Genomic DNA, 26,065 nt, shown 5'->3' on the forward strand with positions numbered 1-26,065 from the left:
TAGCCTGGATACAGTGCTAGAAAATGTTCTGTAAGGAATGGTTCTACACAGCTCTGCCCCCACCCACGTCTCTGGTTTCAAATTCTATCATGCCTGCTTTGTGCACTATGCAATCAATGTTCTCCTTCCTAATTCCTCCCTTTGTGTCATAGTTCTTATATTGTACTTTTTTAATGCTTGGAACACTCTCTTTCAACACTCTCCTTTTCCTCTTTCAAACCCACTTCTTTGGCCTTGCCTTCCAAAATTACACTCCTCTGTGGTGTTGTCTGCTTACACTTTTGGAAATGACTTTTTACTGTTTGCATTACATTTGAATCAGTTAGCTTGAAAGCTAATCAGGGTTGAGAACTTATCTTCTTTTATATCTGTAGAGCCCCTTGAACACTTGTGGTGTTCTTGAAATAGTAATATTAATGGAACCACTAAAACACACCTTGAAATTTCTTGCTCTTATTGTCAGATGGCTGAAATTGTACATTTCATTTAAAAATATTTATAATCAATCATCAGAACTATCTGCTCAGAAAATGCAGAGGAAAGAGTATAGGGATATAGAAGAAGAATGTAGCAAAGACCTTTAATAGACAATTTTTCTTTTACATAATCTTTTTAAGTTATGGTTTTGCAACTCATTGAACCTTTTGGCTTCTAAACCTTGCCGAATTTGTGTTTGTAATAATCTGGCCTAATATAAAGGCTTTAATTCTCTTAAAAAAACCAACCAAACAAAAAAAACACAAACCCTAGAATGGGAATTCTTTCAAATTTCTGACCTACAGTTTCCCAAGAGAAGACATTATTACACACCTACGTGTCCACAGAAAACCAAAGAAGTTCTCCTAAAGATACAAAGAGAGGTTTTCTTACCTGGATGAAGAAGATTCATGAGGTTTGATGCTGCCACTGCGGTCTCTTCTCACTGGTGCAGGCTCCAAGGTCGGTAAACCTGTGGCAGATGTTGTTGTGGTCCAAGTTGATGACACTCGCCTGAGCAGACCTGGAGGCAGACTCTTCCGTAGGCGCTAGAGCAGATAATGCTTTGCCATTATATATATCACCTTTCATCAGGAATCTCAAATGTCAATTCATGAATTGAGCCTGACATACCCTGTGAGGTGGGTAAGTGTCAAAGCCCTATTTTACAGATGGGGAAATTGAGGCAAAGAAAGGTCAAGGGACTGATTGTCAGAAATGCTTAGCACTCAGAGATCCCATTGAAGTCAACGTTAAAGACCTCAGCACCTTTGAGAAACAAGCCTAAGTGACTTGGCCAAAGTCACCCAGCAAGTTGCTTAAAGAGTTGGAAATAGCAGCCACACATTCGTTGACATCAGAGATAGGAAGCAGGAAAGGAAACAAAACAACAAAACAATCCCACTGTCCACCCTCCCCCCCAAAAAAACCCCCCAAACCCCCTGCAGCTTTCTCTGCTCTATCCAGCCAAATTGAAGACAATCCATGAAATTCAAACATTTAAGTGATGGGACACTAAATCTTCCACAATGCTTTTACAAAAAGGAAGAAAAATTACCAGTAAAAATCTTTCATGGTAGGGCAAAGGGGGTGGGGATAAATTATTTTGGATTGCTTGCAGCAGGGTTTTCCTGACTTATCTGATTGTCTTGCGTGCTCCTTACGTCTCTCTACCTGATTCTTGTTGATGGGGCTTTTCCCAGGTGTCTGGCGAGGAGGCAGGTTGAGGGAATGGGTGGAGTTGATTAGGGGGTTACTGTTATTTGTGGGATCAGTTTTATTGCAGATATACGAGTGGTCCCATCAGTATGTTGCAGATGTTGAATTTTTATATTAATTATTTGTTGCCTTTTCATTATCGTGACGAATTTTCAGTTTGAGAAGTACTAAAAAAATAAAATATATACACATTTATAAGGATCTACAGTGGATGTCATTGGCTTATTGTGCCATTGGGTCAAAAGATTCAGTCTGAGGCAGACACTGTGAATGGTAAATTTCAGCCCAAATGGTTAAAGTTTCGCAAAGTCATAAGCAATTGAAATCAGGGTCTCATAATGGGAAGTGTCAGGCAACCTTAAGAATAAGCAGTCCTTCAGCCCTGCCTGTAATACATGATTGTTTTTCTGTATAAGTTGTTTTTTCAAAACTATCTAAATATGTTAGTTTGCATCTAATTTACCTTGTTACAGAGAGCCTCCCAAGAAATTCAGCACTTGTCAATCCACACTGAAATCTTAATATGTACTATTTTATGCATATAGAAATATCACCATTACTGCAATCATCTGGGCCAATGAATATTGAGTTTTCAATAGGAGCTATTACATTATATAGAGTATATACAGCAAAAGTGCTCAGTGGGACTAATTTTTCTTCAATTAAAGGAAATATAAGCTCTATAAAAATGAAAGAGGCATATTAAAAGTCCTATAAAATATAAAAAAATGATGATCAGTTGCCTCCATAACTTTAGGCAGTAGAAACTATTTGTACAGGATAAGAACAAAACAACATAGAATTGTTTTACTTAGTTCCCAAAGTAAAATATAAGCCTCGCTGCTAATGGCAATATTACTACATTTTTATATGTCAGAGTGGATGACCTGGCAATTTAAATGACCTCCAAGCTGATAAGAGGTTTCTCTCTATCTAGTGAATGTTGCTAACATGTATATATAGAAACCAGGAATTCATAGCATTGGTTAGTTCTCTATGGGTATGTCTACACTGCATCTGGGAGTGAGCATCCCAGCCTGGGTACACAAGCACATGCTAGCTCTGCTAGAGCTAGTGTACCAAAAAAAAAAAAAAAAGCAGTTTAGATGTGTTAATACCTTGTCTTTACATACATAGCTCTGCCACTGCAACTCAGTCCTTACTAAATCTTGTTATCTCCAGCAATGGACCTTTCTTGAGCAAATGTTGTCCACTGTATGGAACTGTGTGGTGGTTTTTTCAAGTGGACAATGGTCATTTGTGGCATGACCCAAAGCACATTGAGGTCAATGAAAAAAAGATACCCTCCGACTTCCATGGGTTTTGGATCAGGTGCTAAGGGATGAAGACAAGAACATCAAACTCATTTCACCTGTAACTCTGATTAAGATTTGAATTCTGATCTTGAGAACTGAAGAGTGCACTGATCTCACCATTTCATTCCCTCCTTCTTAATGATCCTTAATGACATCACTCGCTACCTACACTCAGTGGTCAAAGTTGAAAGGGGAGGGGCAGTTATCAACACTAAAGTAAAAGGAGAAAGCAGAGATGAGTTCCCTCAAGTCAGAGAGATTAGGAGGAGCTCCCCTCTACTTCTGATTGGAAGTAACAGAGGAGGAGAAGGACCGTGGAGTATTGGTTGACCACAGGATGACTATGAGCCGCCAATGTGATATGGCCGTGAAAAAAGCTAATGTGGTCTTGGAATGCATCAGGTGGGGTATTTCCAGTAGAGATAAGGAGGTGTTCGTACCGTCATACAAGGCACTGGTGAGACCTCATCTGGAATACTGTGTGCAGTTCTGGTCTCCCATGTTTAAGAAGGATGAATTCAAACTGGAACAGGTACAGAGAAAGGTTACTAGGATGATCCGAGGAATGGAAAACCTGTCTTATGAAAGGAGACTCAAGGAGCTTGGCTTGTTTAGCCTAATCAAAAGAAGGCTGAGGGGAGACATGATTGCTCTCTATAAATATATCAGAGGGATAAATACTAGGGAGGGAGAGGAATTATTTAAGCTCAGTACCAATGTGGTCACAAGAACAAATGGATATAAACTGGCCATCAGGAAGTTTAGACTTGAAATTAGATGAAGGTTTCTAACCATCAGAGGACTGAAGTTCTGGAACAGCCTTCCAAGGGAAGCAGTGGGGGCAAAAGACCTATCTGGCTTCAAGATTAAGCTCGATAAGTTTATGGAGGAGATGGTATGATGGGATAACATGATTTTGGCAATTAATTGATCTTTGACTATTAGCGGTAAATAGGCCCAATGGCCTGTGATGGGATGTTAGATGGGGTGGGTTCTGAATTACTACAGAGAATTGTTTCCTGGGTAGCTAGCTGGTGAGTCTTGCCCACATGGTTAGGGTTCAGCTGACCGCCATATTTGGGGTTGGGAAGGAATTTTCCTCCACGGCAGATTGGCAGAGGCCCTGGGGGGTTTTTGCCTTCCCCTGCAGCATGGGGCTCGGGTCACTTGCTGGAGGATTCTCAGCACCTTGAAGTCTTTAAACCATGGTTTGAGGACTTCAATAGTTCAGACATAGGCGAGAGGTTTATTGCAGGAGTCGGTGGGTGAAGTTCTATGGCCTGCGTTGTACAGGAGGTCAGACTAGATGATCATAATGGTCCCTTCTGACCTTAAAGTCTATGAGTCTATGATAGCATAGAGAGAGCTATGCTCTTCCCACTCCCCCTTACTCCAACTCCGTCAAACACCTACTAAGAAACAGGAATAGCAAGTATGGAAATTATCCTGTGTTGAATGCCTACTTCTAAAGTTGCATGAAGGATCAGGTTTGAACTGTGTGAGCATTGAAGGAATAGGAACTGTCTTACCACAAGACACAAATAGTCCATTTAATTTTGCTTCTTATAGACGTAAATGATTAATGCTTCAAAAGATGAGGAAAAAAATCTTCATTAACACACCCAACCATGCAATACTATACCAAAAGGGGGGAATCAAGTTTTAGTAGCTGGAGTAAATTCACTGTGATAGCCAACATGTGGACTAGCACGTACCTTGGGAATAGCCAGCTTTTCTCCTTTTTCTGGACATTCCTCTGAGTCAGAGCAGGTGTAGTTCTCACTGAAGGACACCAAAGGGTTAACCCTTGGCTTATGAATAGCCTGGAAGGTTAACTGCGTGTTCAGCAGGTTGCTCACTGCTCTCAGGGAAGTACACACATTAGGTGGCAACGAAGGATCTGCCAGAAGGTCGGTAATGAGCCCATGAGCTTCTCCCATAACAGCGATATCAACGGTAATACTGGTACCTGAAGACTGAAAGGGAAAAACAAAGAAGGACATGTAAGGCTATGGCTGTGTCCCACATGTCAAACTAAAGCATGTGACATCAAACCCAACATCTTTTCAGGGACAGTTACCAGCATCTTTTATTCAATTTGTTGTGGATAGCTAGGAAAAGATTAAAAGAGATTAACAACTTAAAACAATGTGATTTATTCCGAACATTCTGACTAGATCAACCATTTGGTTGATGTCTTTCTCTGTAAACAAGTTTGCAAATTGATTGCATATAGTTTATTTCGATTTTTAAAATGGTCACAACCCAGATACGAGTTTTTAGAGCAGCCAGAAAGCAGACAACGATCATGACAAAAAGTCTCTGCCAAGTAAGCGTCCGCTGGGCAACAATATTGAAACTTGAATATTGAAATCAAGATTGGATGTCATTCTAAGTGATACACTCTACTTGAGATGCAAGTTATTGATCTCCATACAGGAGTGCCAGAGTGAAATTATACACAGGACGCCAGACTAGATGATCATAACAGCCTTGAAAGTTTATCAGTTTATGAAATAATAACGGGAACATAATTAAAAAAGAAAGATTATTAAATAAAAAGAAAAGTAGCACTTTAAGTAATGGCAACATATGCAGAGGAATGATCTATAATTTGCAAGTAATAACTAATGGCATAGCCTTAAAGAAAAGATTAAGGAACTGTAATGTCTGATGGAATAAACTATATGAATAAAAACTGGAGGCTTAAATTAAGGTGCAGAATAGACAGGAACTGAGGCAGAAAGTGCGTCTTCCATCACTTCTAAATTATTGACAAAGCAGTGACATTTCTAGGTCAAAAGTTTAGTGGAAGCACTATAAATCACTGTTGTGCCACATGTGGTCATCTATTAAAGGCACTCTTGAAAGTGACTGCTAGGCTGTTACTGCTTTGGAGCGCCCTCTTGGGCACAGATGCAATGTATATATCTGGGGCACTGGAACAAATGTCCCCACAGCCATTCCTGGAAGATCTATTTTGTCAGCCTATCAGATGCGAAGGATGCGTAACTCTGAGATGAAGAAACATCTGTTTTACTCTGATAGATATTCACCTTTTTTTAAGTAGGATAACCCCCCAAGTGATAGAATTGCCACTGTGACAGAGCATAATATTTTTCTGGGTTGAGACATTGATAGGTTGGAGAACCAAGCATGCTCTTATAACAGGAGAAGGGTCATAACACAAGCAGGAGAAGAATCACAGTCACTACAGCATTTATGGAACTCATAATACATAAAACAATAGCGATCCTTAGTAATGCTTTGAACTTCTTCAGGCTCACAAAACCCTTTGCAAGCAATACTGAAATAAAACACTTCTGAGGAATTGTCTGAATTTTACACTCTGGCAAACTGAGGCACAAAAAGAGAGAGTGATTTGGCCAAGGTCACATAGTGATTCCGTGGCCAGCCAGGAGTAAAACTCCAGTCTCCTAATACCCAGTGCTGTACTTGGGTCACAGGACCACACATGCTTCTGCACTTCCTAGTATATGTCTTACTAAACATGGAAGGTGACTTACTTTGTATACAAAAATGCTATCCAATCCCAATGAGAAACAAAGGGCTGACGTCAATTTAATGGATCAATTTATTCTTTCTTTTACAGTCCCCTTATCCACAGCTAGAACAGGGATCTCACACCAACACCCTTCCAGCCCACATACAGCCATGTTACAACAACCAGAATCCCCCAGGACTCATTGCTTACCTCGTCCACAACAAGTCCACCCTCCACACACATACCTTTGTGACGGAAACTCAGCAGCGTAGGGAGAGGAAGGGAAGGAATCTGCTCACTTGCCCTCCCTCTCTCCGGAGAAGGAACTAGAGCCCGATGGATTGGTACAGAGAGTTCTGATCTTTCCTTCGCTATAGCAGAATGCATTTCATCCACTAGACACCTTCACCACCCACCCTGCACTACACCTGCCAAAGAGAACCCAATCACCGAGTGGTAAACAGACTCAGAGTGACCAATTGCAGAATCCCAAACCCATATAGGTGCGCAGAGACAGCAACTCCTGACATAGTTCCCTTCACGGGTTATGGAAGGGTTTCCTAGTGCTCCCAAGATAAGGTTTCATTCATTACATACCATACCTCTTCTCAACCAACAAGGGGTCTCCTCCAAGATTACAGAAAAAACTTGAACCGCAAGTCCACATCTCCTGAGCTGGGTTTGCACCATGAACAAATCTGGCAGTGGCTAAATAAAGCATCAATTTTAAATTATAAGGCAGGGTTTGGGGTGAGAGGAGTAATTTGTCTTTCCTTATCTCAGCCCAGCAAAACAGGCCAAAAGGAAAAAATTCAAAGATATAAAGCAAAGCGTTATAGAAGAGGAAATAAAACTAGGTCTGATATTTTCAGCAAAACAGCACTATTTAGAATTTGAAATCCTATTCAACCTGGAGTCTGAAATCGGTGACCTGATTATCGGAGCGAGAGATGAGAAAATACATTAATACTTCAATTAAGGAAATAGGTCTGACTTCAGCAGGACTAAGATAAAAGCCGATATTCTATACTGTGATGCTGACATTTTGCAGAGCGGCCGTTAAGCCAGCACTGCCATCCCTGAGAGTAGCAGCTGAGCAAAAAGAGTTCTCTAGTGGCATAGAGCTGACATACAGACCATGGCTGGGCCTTCCCCGTGACTTGGCAATCCCAGGCTGCCTTTGGTGCATTAGCAGGCAATGTAATTTACAGAAGCCATCTAGGGAAGTACAATGTAGCCTTTGCACTGGGCTACTGTAGAGGCTTCTGTGTGTCACAACCTGTCTTGTCAAATTTTGGCACAGATCCTCTACAGTAGCCCAGTGCAGAGGCTACCTTGTACTTCTCTAGACAAACTCACAACACATAACACACTATTTTCCTGGTATTTATCCGTAAATGGTAGTGTCTGAGGTCCCTACTGAAAGCTTATAACTTATAAATACTCACTCATTGTGAGGTGCATCTATGGGTAATATTTAAGGAATAACGTAACTCTCCTGAAAATTATGTTCTTATGGTCTTGGAGTGAAAACAAATCACCAAGGAATCATATGTCTTGGTGAGGGCCTATTCAGGCAGGAGGGAGTTGTCATCCCCACTTCCGGTGAGCCAACTACGTAATGTATAGTGCTCCATTGTCTGACTTGGTGCCAACCCAGAAAAGTCAACAGCATCTCCCACTGAAGTTCTAACTAGGCCTATAATCTGCTTATGGTACATTATCTGACAAGATCACAGCAACGGTCACCATTAAAATGTCAACAATCTGTTCTATATGACATATGTATCACAAAAAGAAAAGGAGTACTTGTGGCACCTTAGAGACTAACAAATTTATTTGAGCATAAGCTTTCATCCAATGAAGTGAGCTGTAACTCACAAAAGCTTATGCTCAAATAAATTTGGCAATTACTATATATTACAAATGCAAAAAACTTTTTAAAAAAATTGTAAGGCCTAAAAATTGTGCAATTCTTATAATTAAATATATACATAAAAAATCTAAAACTAGATGTAGCCAAGTACCAATTCAACAGGATACAGTGAAGAAAGAAATGTAGGAGAAATTTTGCTGTAATAAATTAGGTTCAGTGAGGTAAAACAATGCACATTGAATATAAATAGCTTACATGTCATAGATTGACTTCAAATATCTTCTGTAGCTAAAATAAATCCTCATACAAATAATTTGAATTGAATCTATCAAAATGCATCCTGAGAACACTATTGATGTCTTGGCTATAAAACACAACAAATCCTTTTATAAAACAATTACACTACACAGCTCTGAAGAACTATGCTATACTTTTCAGAGTCCCCAAATTATAACAAAAACATTAAATATAAACAGTATGATTAAAAAACATTATTCAACAATATAACCTAACATGGATTGCCTCCTTAAAAAAGGAAATTTGGAATTTATTTTTGACAAACTACATATGGGGAAAATGAAAACAATGAAGATTGATGCAAGACAGACAACTACTGATGATTTTTGGATTTCTGTCATTTTATATATACTGTCAGATAACAGGGGAAATATATTAAATATACACACTATCAATGCTACATTTTGCATATATGAACTCTCCTGGATTTGTTGCGAACCAGTTTACCCACTTTACTCATCTCAAGCCCAAAGTCTGGACATTTGGAAACACAGACATGAAATAACACACTTGTAATCAACTAAGCAAAATGCCAGATAAACTGATTTTGGAAGGTGAATTTTGCTTTTAGTGCTATTGCTGGGCCAGCACTCATCTATTAGCCTATGCTGCAAAACCTTGGATTTGACCCCTTCCTTGAAATTTTGAAGTTTTTATGTTGATCTGAACTTTGTGCATTCAGTCCAACTCTGATTTAAACAAACATACTTGTGCAATGTTTCCAACTCGAACAGTGCAATGGGGTGCATGGGCATGAGAATTAGAAAGTGAAGCTTACTAGAAAGAAAAGTGAAAGCAAGCTAACTGACTAACCTATGTTTGTTCACATAGCTGAATGAGGTATAAAAAATAAGCATATATGCTGGGAAGTTTTTTTAAAATTCAGCATTCATCATTACTATTATTATTTACAGTACAGTAGCACCTGAAGGCCCTAACCAAGATCCGGGCCTGATTGCGTTAGGCCTGTAGATACATGTAGTAAGAAAGAGTGTATGCCCTGAAGACCTTAGCACCTGAGAAGAAAAGGTAGATAGAGCAAGAGAGACAGTAAGTATTATTCCATTTAATAGATGGCATATTCAGGCAGACAGATTATGGAACCATTATGTAAACAATTATCTATGTGGTTAACTTTATGCACATAGTATTTTCAATGAAGTTAAAGGAACTACCTCACAGCATAAATATAAGCACATGCATAGTGTTTTCAGGACAGGAGACAAAGAGACTTGTCCAATGTCATATAGGCAGTCTGTGGGAGGATCTGGAAACTTCACTCTGATTTCCAGTGCTTTAGCCACAAAACCAACCTTCATTCCTTCTAGGAAAGTTACCTTTCGATAGATGTTTTTTGTTTGTTTTTCACAGTTGTATAGAATTTAAAAGAATTGTATCCTTCCTACAGAATTCTACAAGAAGGTTTGAAAAATGTATCTGTTAAATTCTGTAGGTTTTTAGAATAACTTTTCAATTATCGTTTTTGTTTTATCTTACTAAATTCTATAGGATTTTTTCCATAAAAATCTGAGACTGTTTCTTTAATGAATGGGAAAACATTAGACAAAACTATATCTGTAGGACAAACACATCAAGGAAACATAGGAACAAAGGTTTCCTGCACCCATAAACCCTTATCAACTAATTCAGTTTACAAGACATTCTTGGGCAACAATAATAATAATGGACTCGTTCACCCAAGAAGCAGATCTGGTATCCTTACCGCCAAGTGTTCCCCTCACTGCAAATAAAACTTTGTCCCCAGAACTACTAACATCAGGCATTCCATGTCTGATTACCATATCACTAAACCACACTAACTGAACCACAAAAAAAGAGATGACTAATGTCAATCCACAAAGCAATCATACCTTAGATAAATAAGAAAAAAAATGCACAACTATTAAATGCAAACCACTGTGGTATTAATTTAGATAGAATATATGGGCCCAAAGAGTTAACACGACCCTGAAACTGTTTCAGGGCTTGGTATACAGACACCTTAGCATGCTTAGTTCTATACCAAGCACACAAGAAATTCATGGTAAAGTTTAGAGATTTATCTGTTAGCACACATAAAAAGAAAGCTAAAACAAGTTAAAAACCACTTTAAAATTGAAATGATTACATAGAACAAACACATGCCAGCCCCTTTCAAAAGAGAAGATATCAGAGTCTTATTATGTGGGATAACCATTCTTGGTGGCAGGAAAAGGTCAATTTTATTACTCAGCTCCAAGATGTGAAGGATCGTCACTTTCCCTGCCTTTGCAAACGGACACTCACAACAGTGAGAAGAGACAGGTTAGTAAAACATACGGGAAAAGTGGCTTTTGTTGATATTCTCATGAATCTGGGCAGCAGGTCAGTCACATGGATGCTCTGGGTTTTCAGGTCATCCAGGACAGCAGTTGCCCCAGGTCTAGGATGTCATTGACTGGTCTGGTTCACCCCCTGGCCTCTCTCAGGCTGGACAGAGCTGGATGGACTGTTTTGTGATGGTGCTGCATAGCACAGTTAACCTCAGGATAAAATCGAAAGCCAATAGAGAAACAGGACAAGAGGAAGAATAGTGGGGCAGAAAGGAACACACAAGCGAAGGGGAGACAGAGCAGGATCTCACGTGTCTCTGCCTGAAGTCTTCACTGGTGCAGCAGTGATGGGCATACATCTCTGCTACTGTGCTGAGGTCTTGGCTTTTTGATGGTGTGATTACCTTTGGGATCCACAGGTGAAGGACAAAGTGTCTGAAGTGGAGTGGAAGCCTGATGGCTTTCCTCATCCTCCAGGAACACCTCAGGTGATCCATCTGTTCCCACCCCAAAGTCTCTTTTTAAGGGCCTCCAAACAAAAGAAAGGGGTGGCAGCATAGTCTATCCTCTCATTATATTGTTCCCCAATTAGGCCTAACTTCCAACATGACATGGCATGACGCGTTCTATTAACTTTTCTTTCTATTAACAAGCTTTCTTGTTTACCAGATATGGTCCTGGAGCTGTATCAGTAAACACCTTTCTGTTTAGACTAACTTAATCTGTTTTTCACTTTTACAGATTTTCATAAATAATGTTAGGTAACAGGCTGAGTTGGAGTCTGGTTACCAGCCATCCCCATTTGCTATTACAGGTAACTGGACCACATAATAAACTTTCATTTACTTTTCCATAGTTCGGCTTGCAACTGGCCCCAATTATTGCAACAACACTATCCATTCCTTGCAGCATAATGCTCAAATTCTCACAAGCCACAGCAAATGAAGAAGAAACAGAAAAATAGGCAAAGCAAAGCTGTTGTCTTTCAACTATGTTACTTTCAGATACACTTAGTTAGTGAGAAGAAAAAGAAAAAGACAGCAGTGTCAGGTAGGTTTTCTGTCGCCATACAATCACAGGCCAAGAAATAAATCATGATTTGATATGGTTTCCAAGTCACATCATGAACTCTCAGACCAAGCTGTCTGAAAACCAAATTAAAAGAAAACAACTCTCCAGTTTTGCTTTGTTTTTAAAATATCCACAGAGTGATTTGAAATATAAACATGAACTGGAAATAATAGATTATTATTAAAGCCACCTCCAAAGTTCAATTACGAGCTTTTACCAAAGGACTAAAGAGGAAAGAAAAATGTCGGCATACAATTGTTTGGCATTTAATTCTTCTGCTTTTTAAGGAGGGAAAATTGCCGTTTTACCTGGAAATATGATTTCTGACTGTTCTTTTGCACTAACATATGGACTTAGTATTTTCCCTTCCCTCTGGGCAGGTAATGAATCAGAGAGTATCCTTTTCTATGCCTTAATGAAGTAGAGCTAAGTTCCTCTACCCAGTAGGTGGACCTAACCCAAGCTCTATAAGACAGAGTTGAGCACACTTCTGTGATCAGAGTGCTGCAAAACTCTTTGCATCATCATGAAGATTTCACAGAAAACTTTCCACAGAGCTCTGTCTAGATGGGTATATTCACAATGCACCAGACACGTGTTGAAATGAACTATGCATGTGGTGCTGATGCTAACAGAATCCTCCCAATCCAATTGCTTATGAAACAGATTTTGCTGCTGACTTTTTTTAGACCACCTAGAATCATGTGAACATTGGAAAAGATTTTAGACACAAGGGACTATCTGAGAAACCACTGCACTGTACATATAAATACAACACTCTGCATCTTGTCTTAAGCCATGAAAATCAAGGCTGAGACTGGATACTTGCATTTTGAGGTGGTTTTACTATTGTGCCAGTCCTTTCCCAAAAACAGAAATATTTTTTCTTGGGTAACAATTAAATCCAACAACTATAATTAATTAACAATTAAATCCAACAAAACAACTATACCCTTTAGAGGAGATATGGTCAATATCTATACATATTGTAGGTTTGTGATTTTGAAATTTTGACAGTACTAAACTAGAGAAACCAAAGAAAGACTATACAACCAGTGGAAATTTTAAGAATGGGGCAATTATTAAGTGGCTGTAACTTTTAACCTATTCAAAGTAATCACAACTTTTGCAAATATTAAATCTGGAGCCCTTTAGAAAGTAGTATGAATTCTGGAAGGAAATATTTCATTTTTTTATAAAAATTAATGGAATGTGCCACCACTTAAAGCAATCTTAACTGCGCAGTTGCGATGAACAAATTTTTTACTTTTTGCATTTATACCATAGGTGACACTGTTAACAATGGCTCTGTATAAGGCTGCCTAACACTTTCTATTATATGAGCCTATTTTTCACTTGCTTTTAACTTTCTCAAAACTAACTGTCAGGCTGAAATCTTCCATGTCAGGTGCATCCTTTAGGCCGTAATAGTTTTCAAGTTTCAGCAAAAATTGTTCAGCTGTGTTCCAGAACAAGGTTAGGAAAAACAGATTTTGCTCATGTTAAGAATTTCTTAGCACACTAATGCCTTTATGCTTTGGAGAAGGAACTTAAGTTTGGCAGGGGCATTACTCTATTGTTAGGATGGGCCTTTTTCTGTCCTTGTGAAAATCCACCCAAACTTAGCCAAGTTATAAGCATCTGAAAAATTGAAATGCACACATGTTCATTGGAGGGTTATTAGAGGGGGGCAGTTAAATTCTCTGAAGAGTCTGTCTGCACTGAGCATGCTCCATCCCCTTGGCCAACTAAATTGCCTACATGTATGGCCCTTCGTTTTTGGTTTTTTATTTTTTTATTTTTCCCAGGAATTGATTGGTGTTTATTACTACCACACAAAAACAGATGAAAATTGGTGGAAAAATCTATTAATGATTTTTCTAGGTAAATATCGGGGTTTATTTTGGTGGATGGAAGGACGGTAAGCAGATTAATGCTTTGGTGAATGGAATTCAATATGGTTTGCTGCAGAACTAAAACAGAACTCAAAACACAATGCCACCTCTGAGTTTAAGAAAACAATACGTCTCTAATTCCCAAATAAAACTTTTCATTTGAATAAACAGTTTACTGTTGTAGACTTAGAACAGTTAGCCTATAAATGTTTACATTTCATAATTGGGCCACACCATTTGCAGCGCATACACTCAACTTCATCCTTTTCTCCTGGTTTTGTTTCTTTAAAACTTTTGAAGACTCCCTTGTGTTTTGAAATGTCTTCTGATACTGATTTTCATTTTCTTCCCATTTTAGTGTGTTGGATCTTTAAACCGCTATCGGCTAACAGCTTGACATGTGTACGTGGTGCGCAAAAGATTCATTAGCATGTTCATATGCGCACAGTATTTCAGAGCTTACGTGCATGCCTGTTTGTTTATTGTGTGTATTTTCTAGACTAATACATAGCCTTACTTCAACAGGCTGCTTTGCATATTCACACAGACTAATGTATTATTGTAATATGTATATGTCATGCATTGTATTGTATTTTCCTAATAGAACAACTTTATTTTTTGTATATTTGAAAGATATAAAAGTAGGCTGAAAATCAGAAAAAAAAATACTTTTTGTAAAACCCGTGATTTTTTGGTAAAAATCAGTTTAAACTGAAAATGAAAGGGCTTAGATATATGCCATCACCACAGAACAACTGAGCAGGCTTCAGCCGAAGACTGCAGGGAATGAGCAGCTGCTGACGGCTAGAACTGAGACGAGGGTGACTGTTTCTCATGTCCTCTCAATGCAGACCTGCTTGAGAATCCACTAGACAGAGACAGTGACTCCTAGAAGAAGACACGTGGGGAAAGGAATTTAGGGAAAGGAACTCCTGAGATGAAGAAACAGCATGAGATGAACTCTATAACTGAGATCCTCTCAACACTATTGGAAATGCTGACATATAATTATGGCTGATACCTTCTATGGAAGCTAAGGGAGTTAGGCACCAAATTCCCATTTACTTTTAATGGGATTTGAGTGCCAATACCTTTGGGCTGTTATGAAAATCCCAGCCTAAGAGACTATTCAACAACAAGGGGATGAATAGAAGAATCAGTCATAAATAGCGTTTGTTACACAAAAAGTTAAAGATCAGTGAAGTTAAATTTAGAAGGTTTTTTCTTTTGCTTTTATTTAAAATGTGGCAGATGCAAAGAATTAAATCCCAAATGGGGCTCTATTTAGCTTTAAATTATACACAAAGATCAGTACAATTCCCTATTTGAAAGTCTGGCCTCAACTGTCTTATCATAGTTCTTTAATGTGTACATCCAGATGGTTATAAATTGGTAACTTGAAGCTGATAATGTTAATGCAAAGGAAATAATGAGAACTGCCTTCAGTCGAAACTTGAATTGCATTAACGCCAGCTGTGATCTTTGGAGAGGGAAGAGGAGGAGGAACATGAGGCTGCACATGATGTTGGGGACGTGCCGCTTACTAGTCAATCAGGTGGTCTCATACAGTCCACGTATCAACCCTGCTACTCAGAATGTCTGACTGTTTACCACAGTAAGCTGTTCTGATTCTATCAAGCTCCAATTTAGAGCAGCTACGCATACACTATGAGCTTAAAAAACATTCAATTAAAAATCACCATTCTCCCTCCCATGCACCCACACACAAATCCTTCTACATTTTTCAAACTAACATTTAAGGCTCTGTAATGCAGTTAAAATTGAACCAAAGAATTTACATACCCCTATCATTAAAAAGAAAACAAACCCCAAATCTATAAATCATTCAACACCTCATTTAGCATACAACTTGAAAAGTGGCTTAGTTAGAGATTGCGCTATTAGTGGGATGGTAAGGAGACACGATAATCAATCATTTTCATATTTATTTTAAAAATTATATACGTCAGTTTTCTCCACTATAAATTGTTTTACAATTTTAAGCAGTGCAGCATCATTAAATATCACAGACAATATGATCTAAATAAATGCAGGCTTTAATATAAAATAAATGATTCTGTGTTTGTAGTAAAAATTACTACCAGGAGTGTCAAATGTATTTCAAGTAGTTTGTAGAGGGCTGCTATAAACAAAAGCCAAAAAAAGAATGGCTTCATTTAGTAAACTTTTAAGGAAGTTTTTATCCCTTTTCTGAAGTTTTTATCCCCAGAAACTAAAAAAGTGAATGTCAATGTAACGTTAATTGCAAAAATACTGCTCCCACTGAAGTTACTGCTCCCATACACTTCAGTGGGAACAAGCTCTCTGGGTACGTCCACATTGCAATAAAAAACCTGCAGCACAAAGTGTCAGAGCCAGGTCATTTGACTCCGTCTCACAGGGCTTGGGCTGCAGGGCTAAAAATTGAAGTGTAGACATTCGGGTTCGGTCTAGAGCAGTGGTTCCCAAAGTAGGGGCGCCGCTTGTTCAGGGAAAGCCCCTGGCGGGCTGGGCCAATTTACCTGCCACGTCCGCAGGTTTGGCCGATCGCAGCTCCCACTGGCCGCGGTTAGCCGCTCCAGGCCAATGAGGGCTGCAGAAAGCAGCGCAGGCCGACGGATGTGCTGGTCACCCTTCCTGCAGCCCCAGGTGGCCTGGAGCGGCGAACTGTGGCCAGTGGGAGCTACGATCGGCCGAACCTGCAGACGGAGCAGGTAAACAAACTGGCCTGGCCCGCCAGCGGCTTTTCCTGAACAAGTGCTGTCCCTAGTTTGAGAACCACTGGTCTAGGGGGGTCTCAGAGCCTAGGCTCCAGCCTGAATGTCTACACTACTAGCTTTAAGCCTGCAGCCTGAGCCTTGCCAGCCTGAGTCAGCTGACCTGGGCCAGCCACGATCATGCTGTGGGTCTTTTACTGCAGTTAGACATACCCCTAAAGCTTGCTCCCGCAGAAGTTTTGCATATATGGTTGTAACATGAGACTCTCCTAGTAAGCAAAAACATTTAAATAATTACATGTATCGCCTGATTTTCAGAAGGTGCTGAGCAACCCCAGATCTCACTGAAGTCAATGGCAAGTGCTGATGTTCAGCACTTCTATCATCATCATTTATATTACTGTAGTGCTAAAGAGCCCCACTCATGGAACAAGGTGCCACTGTGTTTAGGCTCTGCACAAACACAGAACAAAAAGACTGCTCCTGCCCCAGAGAGCTAACAATCTAAGTATAAGACATCAGATGGATACAGACAGACCAATGGGGGAATACAAGGAAACAGTAAGCCAATATTGTTCAGTATGCCACAGGCAGTAGTCTCAGTACATCAGTGGCCTAGCGTTGTGAAGTTTTCTGTAGGCAACAGACCTTTTAAAATCAGGTCAGCAGTAAATATGTTCTGGGAGGACAACACATGAACTTAGAAGCCCAAGTTTATGACATTTGTGACTACTTTACTGCAATGAAATCAGTCGGCTCACAATATTGTTCCCTCACTAGCCCCTGCCAGTCATGTCATCATAATCCTCACTGTTGGGTTCCTATTCTTCTGTAGATGTTTCTTCTATCTAGCTACACTATTTGTTTTCATCTTTAAATTTCCACGATTGACCTTTTGCTAATGACCAGCTCTGTGAAATGTACAGTTCTTATTCTCCTTTACAGTAATTTCTGGTTCTTTCATTTGTTTTCACTCAGTGAAATTGACAAGACCTGTTTCCAATGTGAACCCAGGAGAGCTACGATTTCACTACAGTGCAAGCTGCATTTTGCTTGACCTTGCAGCATCTCACAATTTGAAACACTTTAAGTGTGTTCATATAAAATGTGACAAATCTCTGAGTTTTACTGGATCATAGGTATGCAGACACTTTAGTTAAGATCAGCTTAGAGGCACTAATTCACGCACAAGAGAAAAGCAACCAGCTTGCTCTACAGGTCTTCTATTGTGTTCAAGACATTTTCTTTCATTCACTTAGCACAGACTAAAGGAGAGAGACTGGTGGCCCCAAATGAAGTCCCCCTATATATCCATAGAAGACAGGAAAGGCATGACTTCCCAGTATGCCTCAACCTTAACCTGCAAGGATCACCCCGCATAAGAGAGAGGAGTTTAGGTTAGGTTCTAGGCCTTTAGTCCTTGCCTTCACTGATGAAGCAAATGCTCACTTGCCAAGGTATTTTTCTGTAATGTGCACAGCTGTTCCCAGTAACTGGATTAAGACCATGTAGGTCACTGATCAGCGAGGAGATGATAATTTTCAGTCACTAGGCTGCAAACAATGAATTAGAGGTGAAAGGCTCCAAAAATCTATTATTAATCTCAGTAACTGTCTATTTCCTTCATTAAACTTGTGTCCCTAATTTTATGTATCTGAACAACTTTCATTTCTTAGAGCTGTTGTGCTCAACTTGTGGCCCCTAACCTCAATGCAGTCTCCTTTCGTGTAAGAGTGAGGGCTCAAGCAATGCCCTGACTGTGATATGGTGACTGCCTCTGAATTCTAATTAAAGATCAATCCAAACTGAAGTCCTGGATCACAACCATCCCACCATATTGGGAATTTGGCTGAAGATCTGTATTTTGTGGCTAAAACCAAACTCCTCTGAGCACTGGGAAAATCTGAAGCCAGATTCAAATCTAAATTTAACAAAATGTACCTCTAATTTACCAATGATGACATAGTCATAGAGACCAGAAAACAGACACACTCAGAGGAGGTATATGGTATCTGCATTTATGCTGTCAGTAAATTTAAGTGAAGATTTCTTCTCATATGGTAATGTTTATTTCTCTGCTTAGATGAAGGTATAAGAAAGTAGTGGTTACACACATTTGAGTATTTAAATTATTATTAGATTATTCTGTGGTTCTCTCTGATTTCTTTGGCTGAGTTGGCTGTATGACTGATCAGTGCTTAAAGTGATCAGGGGATGTGTGTGTGTGTGTGTGTGTGTGTGTGTAAGGGACGGGGGGCATCTGTCTTTAAGTGTGCCCCTGGTCTGTGACCTCTTGTGCCACCCCCCACCTTTAACTACTGCTACTGATAAAGGTTCGAGTGCTGGTCTGATAGAAATATGCAGCATAAAAAGTGGCCTTTACTATTACTACATGTAGCAGTATGGCATGGGTGGCTGCATGGGTGGTAAATCCATTGAATTTGTGTATTTGAACTGGGGAGGAGAATAAAAGCACTGAGGTTGAAACTCAGGTTCCTATAAAATAGAACCAATCGCTGAATCCTGGGGGTAACACTGAGATCCAGCGCTTAACAGAAAATTAGCAAGCAGAGTCTCCATCTTCTAATTTCAAATCAGGTCACTTTTTTTCTTAGCACATAAATATACTAAAGCCATTTTAGTCAAGACTACTGCAGTGACACACTGATGTGTGCGTGCATGTGCGTGCACGCACAGTTAGGATCCTGTGCTTTTTTTGGGCAGAGGGTCCGAAGTTCTACTGATGGTGACAGCTATGAATCACAGGCTGCAAGAGCAAGTGCTATCGGATCACTACAAAGACCAGTGCGGCCACAGAATTTATACAAATAAACAGCATTGTGCAACAGCTAATAAGTTACTTGTAGCTGTGACATTTATTACTTTTAAGACAAGTAATAATGTACCTTTTGTGTGTGTGCGCTGTGCCTAGAGAACTAAAACATTCTGTTCCTTCAAGTGCAAAAATGATTGACACAGCAATTAGGGTCAATATTACACAATGTGTTACAATGCACATGATTAATTAAGAGAAGTTATGTACAAAAACAACCAGATGTACAAATTAGCTAAGAGGAGGCTGTTACTGATTTTAAATAGCAAAATTTGAAAGCAATTTTAGCATCCACCCCTTCTTTAATTGTCGAAACAGCTAACTGCATTAAAGCTACTTTCATATGAATAAGGTTGTAACACACGCACACACACACGCGAAACAGGACATAAACTCTTATTCAGTAATTGACTAGATATTGAGTTGGGAGCAAGGTCCTTTATCCTCCAACAGGAGCTGGGTATCCCCTCCCCCATACCTCTAGTCCCCATGGCGGGATGGAAGGACCGGAGCCCCTGCGCTCTAGAGCCAGCCCCAGTTCAGGACTCCCTGGTCTCAGCTTGGTGCCCTGTGCAAGGCACAAATCCCAGCCTCAGCCCAGCCCCACTCACTGGGGCCTCCCAGAGAAGATCCCCTGGAGCAGCGGGAAGCTGAGGAAGGCAAGATCCTGAGGTTCCTGCACAAGCTGCTGTTGCTCAGTAGGCCTGGCCTGCACGATGTGGAGGAGGCAGAACTACACCTGGGCAAAGGAAAAAACTAGCTCCAGCAGAGTGAAGTTCAGGCAGCAACACTTGGCACAGAGCTGGGGCAGCAAGCAGGGCAAGCCCACTGCATGGGTCCACGGCCCCATCCTCCTCCTTGGCCACCATTCCTGCTGGGTCATGACAGAGGGGCGGCTGGGCCAAACCAAAGAGTGGCACTGCAATCTGGCGCACGGTTTCACAACAACATTTAAATTTGTGACAACTTTAAAAAGTTGTAGTGTGTGTTAAAGACGCTGTTTCTGTAACAAAATTTGGGCCTGCCATTTTCTTACAGCCTTAAATATGGAGTATTGGTGTTTTGATTTAAGGAGCTCCCTGTGGCCCATAGCTACTCCCCTGGCCATATAAGGGCGGCGCCACCCTGACCCTCTCAGTTCCTTTGCTCCCAATATCAGAAGTGGAGACTTTGGTGAAGAGAGGACACAGGGCAGGTCATGGAACACACGTCAGCATCATATCACAAACAACAACAGTTACAGGTAGGTAACTTTTTTTGTTTGAGTAGATGCATCTGTGTGTTCCACGTTGGGTGACTTGCAGGCTGTACTTGTAGGAGGTTGGGCTCAGATTCTATTTAAAGAGGGACTGCAGGATTGCCTTCCCAAAAGGTTACATCTGATCGGGCTGCAGCTGTAATGGCACAGTGGTTTGCAAAAAGTGTGCAGAGTGGACCCAGTAGTCACCCAACAAATGTCCACTATAGGAATGTTATTTAAAAATGCTGTTGACATCACCTACGCTCTTATGGAATGAGCTCACACCCTTTCAAGAGGTGTAGCCTGGACTACTTTGTATGCTGTCATGACACAGGAAGTTACGGACAATGTCTGCGAACAGGCTGCTTGAACTTTCATTTGGTCCGCACATGAAACAAACAGATGTGGTCAGGAACGGAAAGGAAAGGATAAAATGGAAGGTGTCAACTGACATTCAAATTATGGAGAGGCTGCTCTTCTGGGGTTAAATGTGGTTTAGGGAAGAACACTGGTAGATACATAATTTGGTTTAAATGAAACAGGGACAACATCTTAGATAAAAACTTTGGATGGAGCCACAGGGTCATTGTCTTTGGAAAACTGTATGTAACAAGTCTCTGCCCTCAACACCTGTAACTCGCACACACTTCTTGCGGAAGGAAGGCAGTTTTCTGACACAGAAGGGAGAAAGAAGAAGTTGCCAGAAGCTTGAACTGAGGTCCCATAAGAGCTGCTAAAACAGCATTAAGGTCCCACAAGGGAACCGGTTCTTTAACCAGCACGTGAAAATGAGCAATTCCTTTCAAGAGCCTCACTGTCATGGGGTTTGAAAACACCAACTTCCCATGGACAGGTGGATGAAATGCTGAAATAGCCTCCAGGTGGACTCTATGATCTAAGACCAAGGCCAAACAACTGAAGCTGTAACAGGTACTCCAAGATACCCTGAAAACAAGCCTGTGTTGGTTGCTCTCATCAGACCAACCACCATACCGAGAACCACTTCCATTTTGCCAAACAGGCTGTCCTGGTGGAGGTCTTCCTATTGTTAAACAAGCCCTGCCAGACTTCCTCTGGTCATCATTCTTCTTTCTCATCTAACCATGCAGCTGTGAGATGCATTGCTCTAAGTGCTGGATGCAAAACCTTAACATGATATTGAGTCAGGACGTCAGGTGAAGAGGAATGGATATGGGAGGCTGTACCAATAATGTGCAGAGGCTGAGAACCATCATCATCTTGGCCTTTTTAGAACAATGAGAATGAGCCTGGCATGGTCCAATTTCACCTTGAGAATGACCCGCAGGATGATTGAAATTGGTGGAAAGGCATACTAGAGTGCTGAGTCCCAGCTCAAGTGAAAAGCATCAGTGAAGAAGCCCAGACTGAGTCTCCCTTGGGAGCAAAACAACTGGCATTTCTTGTTTTCTCTTATGGTGAACAGGCTCATTGTCTGGATGTCCCAGACTACAAAGATGGACCACAGGACACAGGGCTTCAGAGACCAGTCATGATTCAAGGAGAAATTCGTGCTGAGGTGATCCACCAGGTGATTGTGGATCCCAGGAAAGTGATCGGCCAATGGGGGGGGGAATGCTCTGCTTGATGCAAAACTGCCAGAACTCAATTGCCTACAGACAGAGCACACTGGAGTATCCCTCCCCCACAGCCTGTTCACATAATACATTGTGGTGATATTGTTGGCGAGTATGAGAATTGCTAAGCCCCTGATGTGATCTTGAAAGGTTGACAGACGCTATAGATGGCATGAAGCTCCAGGACATCGATATGTAGAGAAGCTTCCCATTCTGACTACAGGCCTTGAACCTTCAGTATCTCCAGATGTACTTCCCAACCTATGAAGGAGGCATCGGTGACAATAGTTCTCGTCGGTGGAGAACGAGTGAAGGGAATGCCCTGGCACGTTTGTCCTGAACTGTCCACCACTGTAAGGAATCCAGGATTGGTGGCGGAAGACAAATCAGTCTGGCCAAGGGATGATGGTACGGATGATAGACCAACATCAGCCATATTTGAAAAGGGTGAGGGTACAGCCTATATGCATGAAGCAATATGGCCTAGCAACCTCAAGCATACATGGGCTGCAGGTGCGGGTGGGGACTGCAACTCCAGACATAAGCGATGAATTGCCTAGAATCGCTCAGTTGGCAGAAATGCTCTCAAGTTTGTAGAGTCTATCATGGCCCCAGTGAACTAAACTCTTTGAGTTAGAACTAATGTTGACATCCCACTGTTTATAATGAGACCCAGATGATTGAGTTGTCATAGTATGAACTGGACATGACAGAGGACATGCTCTCTGGACTCGCTTCTCAGTAACCAATCTTCTCCTCTGGGATATGTAGCTCTTTCTGGAGTAATCCTGCTGCTGCTCAGGAAGAGAGGACTGTCTGGAAAAAACGCTGAGAGTGATATTGTTGTGGCTGCTGACCTCTATGGTAGCATCCCCTCATGGCTGAAGTAGGTACTCCCAAAGCAAACAAAGTAGCATGGGAGTCTTTAAATGAGTGCAAGTTTTCATCAGTCTTTTCTGAAAACAAAACCCAGCTATCAAATGGTAAATCCTCAGTGGTCTGCTGGACATCAGGTGCAATGCCCAAGTTCTGAAGCCATGAAGCCTTTCTCATGGTTACAGCTGATGCTGTAATCCTGGCTGAGGCATCTGCCATGTCCATGGCTGCCTGAAACAAAATTTTGGCACCAGATAGCCTTCCAAAATGAATGCTTTGTACTTTTTCCTGGAGAATTCTGGCAACTTGTCCATGAACTTAGACATAGAATTAATTTGGAGAGCAACACCTACTGGTTTGTGATGTGCCTTTGCAAGGAAGAGGAGGTATACATCTTTTCCCCCTCAAGTCTATCCTCTTGGACTCTCTTCTTGGGTGTAGATTTGTATCTTCCCTGTCGAGCCCTGTCATTTGCTGTAGTCACCACCAGGGAATTAGGGGCCAGGTGGGAATAGAAACCCTCAAACCATTTGTGGGAACAAAGTATCATTTCTCCAAATGCTTTACTGTAGTGGGCAAAAGAAGCTGGGGTACTCCAGAAGGCCTTTGTAGGCTCCAGGAGAGCATCATTGAGTAGCCCATCCAATAAATGATGCTCTCCAGCCATCAGATCCAGAATACCTACGAGCTTATACATATTCTTCTGCAGGAATCCTGCCCGGATACTCAAGGAGGCATTCATATGCCTCAGGAGGTCCTGATACATCTTAAAGTTCTCGGGCACCTAGGGAGAGGAAGCTTCTGGCATGGTAGAATCATCCAGGGAGGATAAGGATGTTGGCTGCTCCATCAACAACAGATCCTGTTCTTGTACCACAGTATCCGGTTGAAGGAGCTCTGTAGGACCAGAGGGAACAGACTTATTGGTTACGAGAGCCACTGTTGGGACAGGTTTCAGAGGAACAGCCGTGTTAGTCTGTATTCGCAAAAAGAAAAGGAGGACTTGTGGCACCTTAGAGACTAACCAATTTATTTGAGCATGAGCTTTCGTGAGCTACAGCTCACTTCATCAGAGCGGATCGAAAAGAGGGACCTTTGGGACCAGGGAACATCCCAGGAATTCCAAGGAGGCTACTGGGCATATGGATAAGGCACAGGTGGCTAGCAGGCCCCGCACCAAGAGCCGCTGTCCCAACAGTGATCAGAGGGTGATCTCTGGTGCCTATTTGGTGAGGAGGCCAACGATGATGCCGACCTGGATCTTGAAGAATCCCAGGGGTTCTGCAATGGGAATGGGGGAGCCAGCCCTGATGGGACAAATAATCGGTCTGACTTATCCTGAGAGAGGAGTAGGGCACCAATGCCAGAGAGGAATAGGAAATCGATATCTGCAGCACTGAATGAGTCACATTCCCACCCGGTACAGGGGGAGTTTTCAGCACCAAGGCTGGTACCGAACTTGATTAGTAGTTTTGCTGCCAAGAAAATGATGGTGCCGAAGGATGCCACAACACTGAAGGGGCTTTTGGTGCTGGATCTAAACTTGACTCCATAGTCTGCAGCTCAGGCAGTGCAAGCTGCAGTGCCGACAGACCTGGCAGCTCCATCACATGGCCAGAAGGTGCCAAGGACACAACAGAGGATGAGATAGTATATGTCATAGCACCAGAGACCTCCTGAACCAGTAGATTGTCTGAGATTGAGATGCAAAGCAGGTCGGATGCCGCCTGGGTCCTCTTTGTGAGCAACCTGCAGGTGGAGCACCTGTCTGTAATTTGTCCCTCGTCGAGACACAACAAGCACCTTGCGTGGAGGGTGCTGTTGGGGATGGCTCCCCTACATGACAGCCAACTACTCTAGCTTACACTCAACTAATACTTAACTAACCCTAAGGTGGTACCATTACTTTATAGAGACAGGGTTATCAGAAACTGAGATGAAAGTGTGAGGTAAAGGCACCACACAGAGCTCCAACTCTAGGCCACAAGTAGTGAAAAGGAACTGAGGGGATCAGGCTAGTGCCACCCTTACATGGCCAGGTGAGGGGCTAAAGCCACAGGGCATGAGTGCCGCCTCTGTGGGTACTGCTAGGCAAAGTTTTCTAGCTCCAGTGTGCAGGGGGTGCACACTCACATACAATACATGGCTGCATCTACTTGAATTACTGTTGTATTACTTTTTTTTTTTAATTCAAAGTGAAATATTTAAGGTAACTCCCAACCTACAACCCCAATTCAAATAAAATAATATCTTCTATGTATATCCCAATCCTGCTCCTATTGCAATCTATGGGAGTGTTTCCAAGGGAACAGGCCTTTAAAGAAAGAAGAAAGGGCTCAGTTAAAATATTTGTCCTTTAATTATTGTTTTGGATCCTAGCAAAGTGCTAAGGCAATGAACCTTTTGCAGTGTCAGGAGAACAGAAAGTACCTATCAGTGATGCACTGACTTTGCAAGACATTGGCAATTTACCAAGAGTGTGCAGGCTGCCCCTAATTTGCATAAAGAACAGGAGTACTTGTGGCCCTTTAGAGACTAACAAATTTATTAGAGCATAAGCTTTCATGGGCTACAGCCCACTTCATCGGATGCACAGAATGGAACATATAGTAAGAAGATATATATATACATACAGAGAAGGTGAAAGTTGCCATACAATTTGCATGTAAGTTTAGACATACATTTTCCCTTGGTTTTTTATTGCAGGCAAAGGTTGCTCTGCAGAGTAAAGACAAAGCATTCTGCAATATATATACGTAACCTTTATCAAAAATAAACACATAGCCACAATATTTGCTTGTGCTTACATATTCTTTGATAGAGGAATAGAAAAAGTG

At 41.3% G+C, this 26,065-nt stretch overlaps 1 protein-coding gene across 4 annotated transcripts in view; it reads right to left on the reverse strand.

The window, feature by feature from the left end:
- PDE3A (phosphodiesterase 3A) overlaps positions 1-26,065 on the reverse strand; it is a 367,243-nt gene that overhangs the window by 53,279 nt on the left and 287,899 nt on the right. For all 4 annotated transcript variants that reach the window (XM_073318613.1, XM_073318622.1, XM_073318639.1 and 1 more), the window contains exons 3-4: positions 4,727-4,987; positions 871-1,025 (exon numbers count right to left, since the gene is read on the reverse strand). In XM_073318613.1, coding sequence (XP_073174714.1) covers positions 871-1,025; positions 4,727-4,987 — 416 coding nt within the window. The remainder of the gene's footprint in view (positions 1-870; positions 1,026-4,726; positions 4,988-26,065) is intronic.

Source organism: Lepidochelys kempii, chromosome 1 (genome assembly GCF_965140265.1).
Source record: "Lepidochelys kempii isolate rLepKem1 chromosome 1, rLepKem1.hap2, whole genome shotgun sequence".
Classification (NCBI taxonomy): domain Eukaryota; kingdom Metazoa; phylum Chordata; order Testudines; family Cheloniidae; genus Lepidochelys; species Lepidochelys kempii.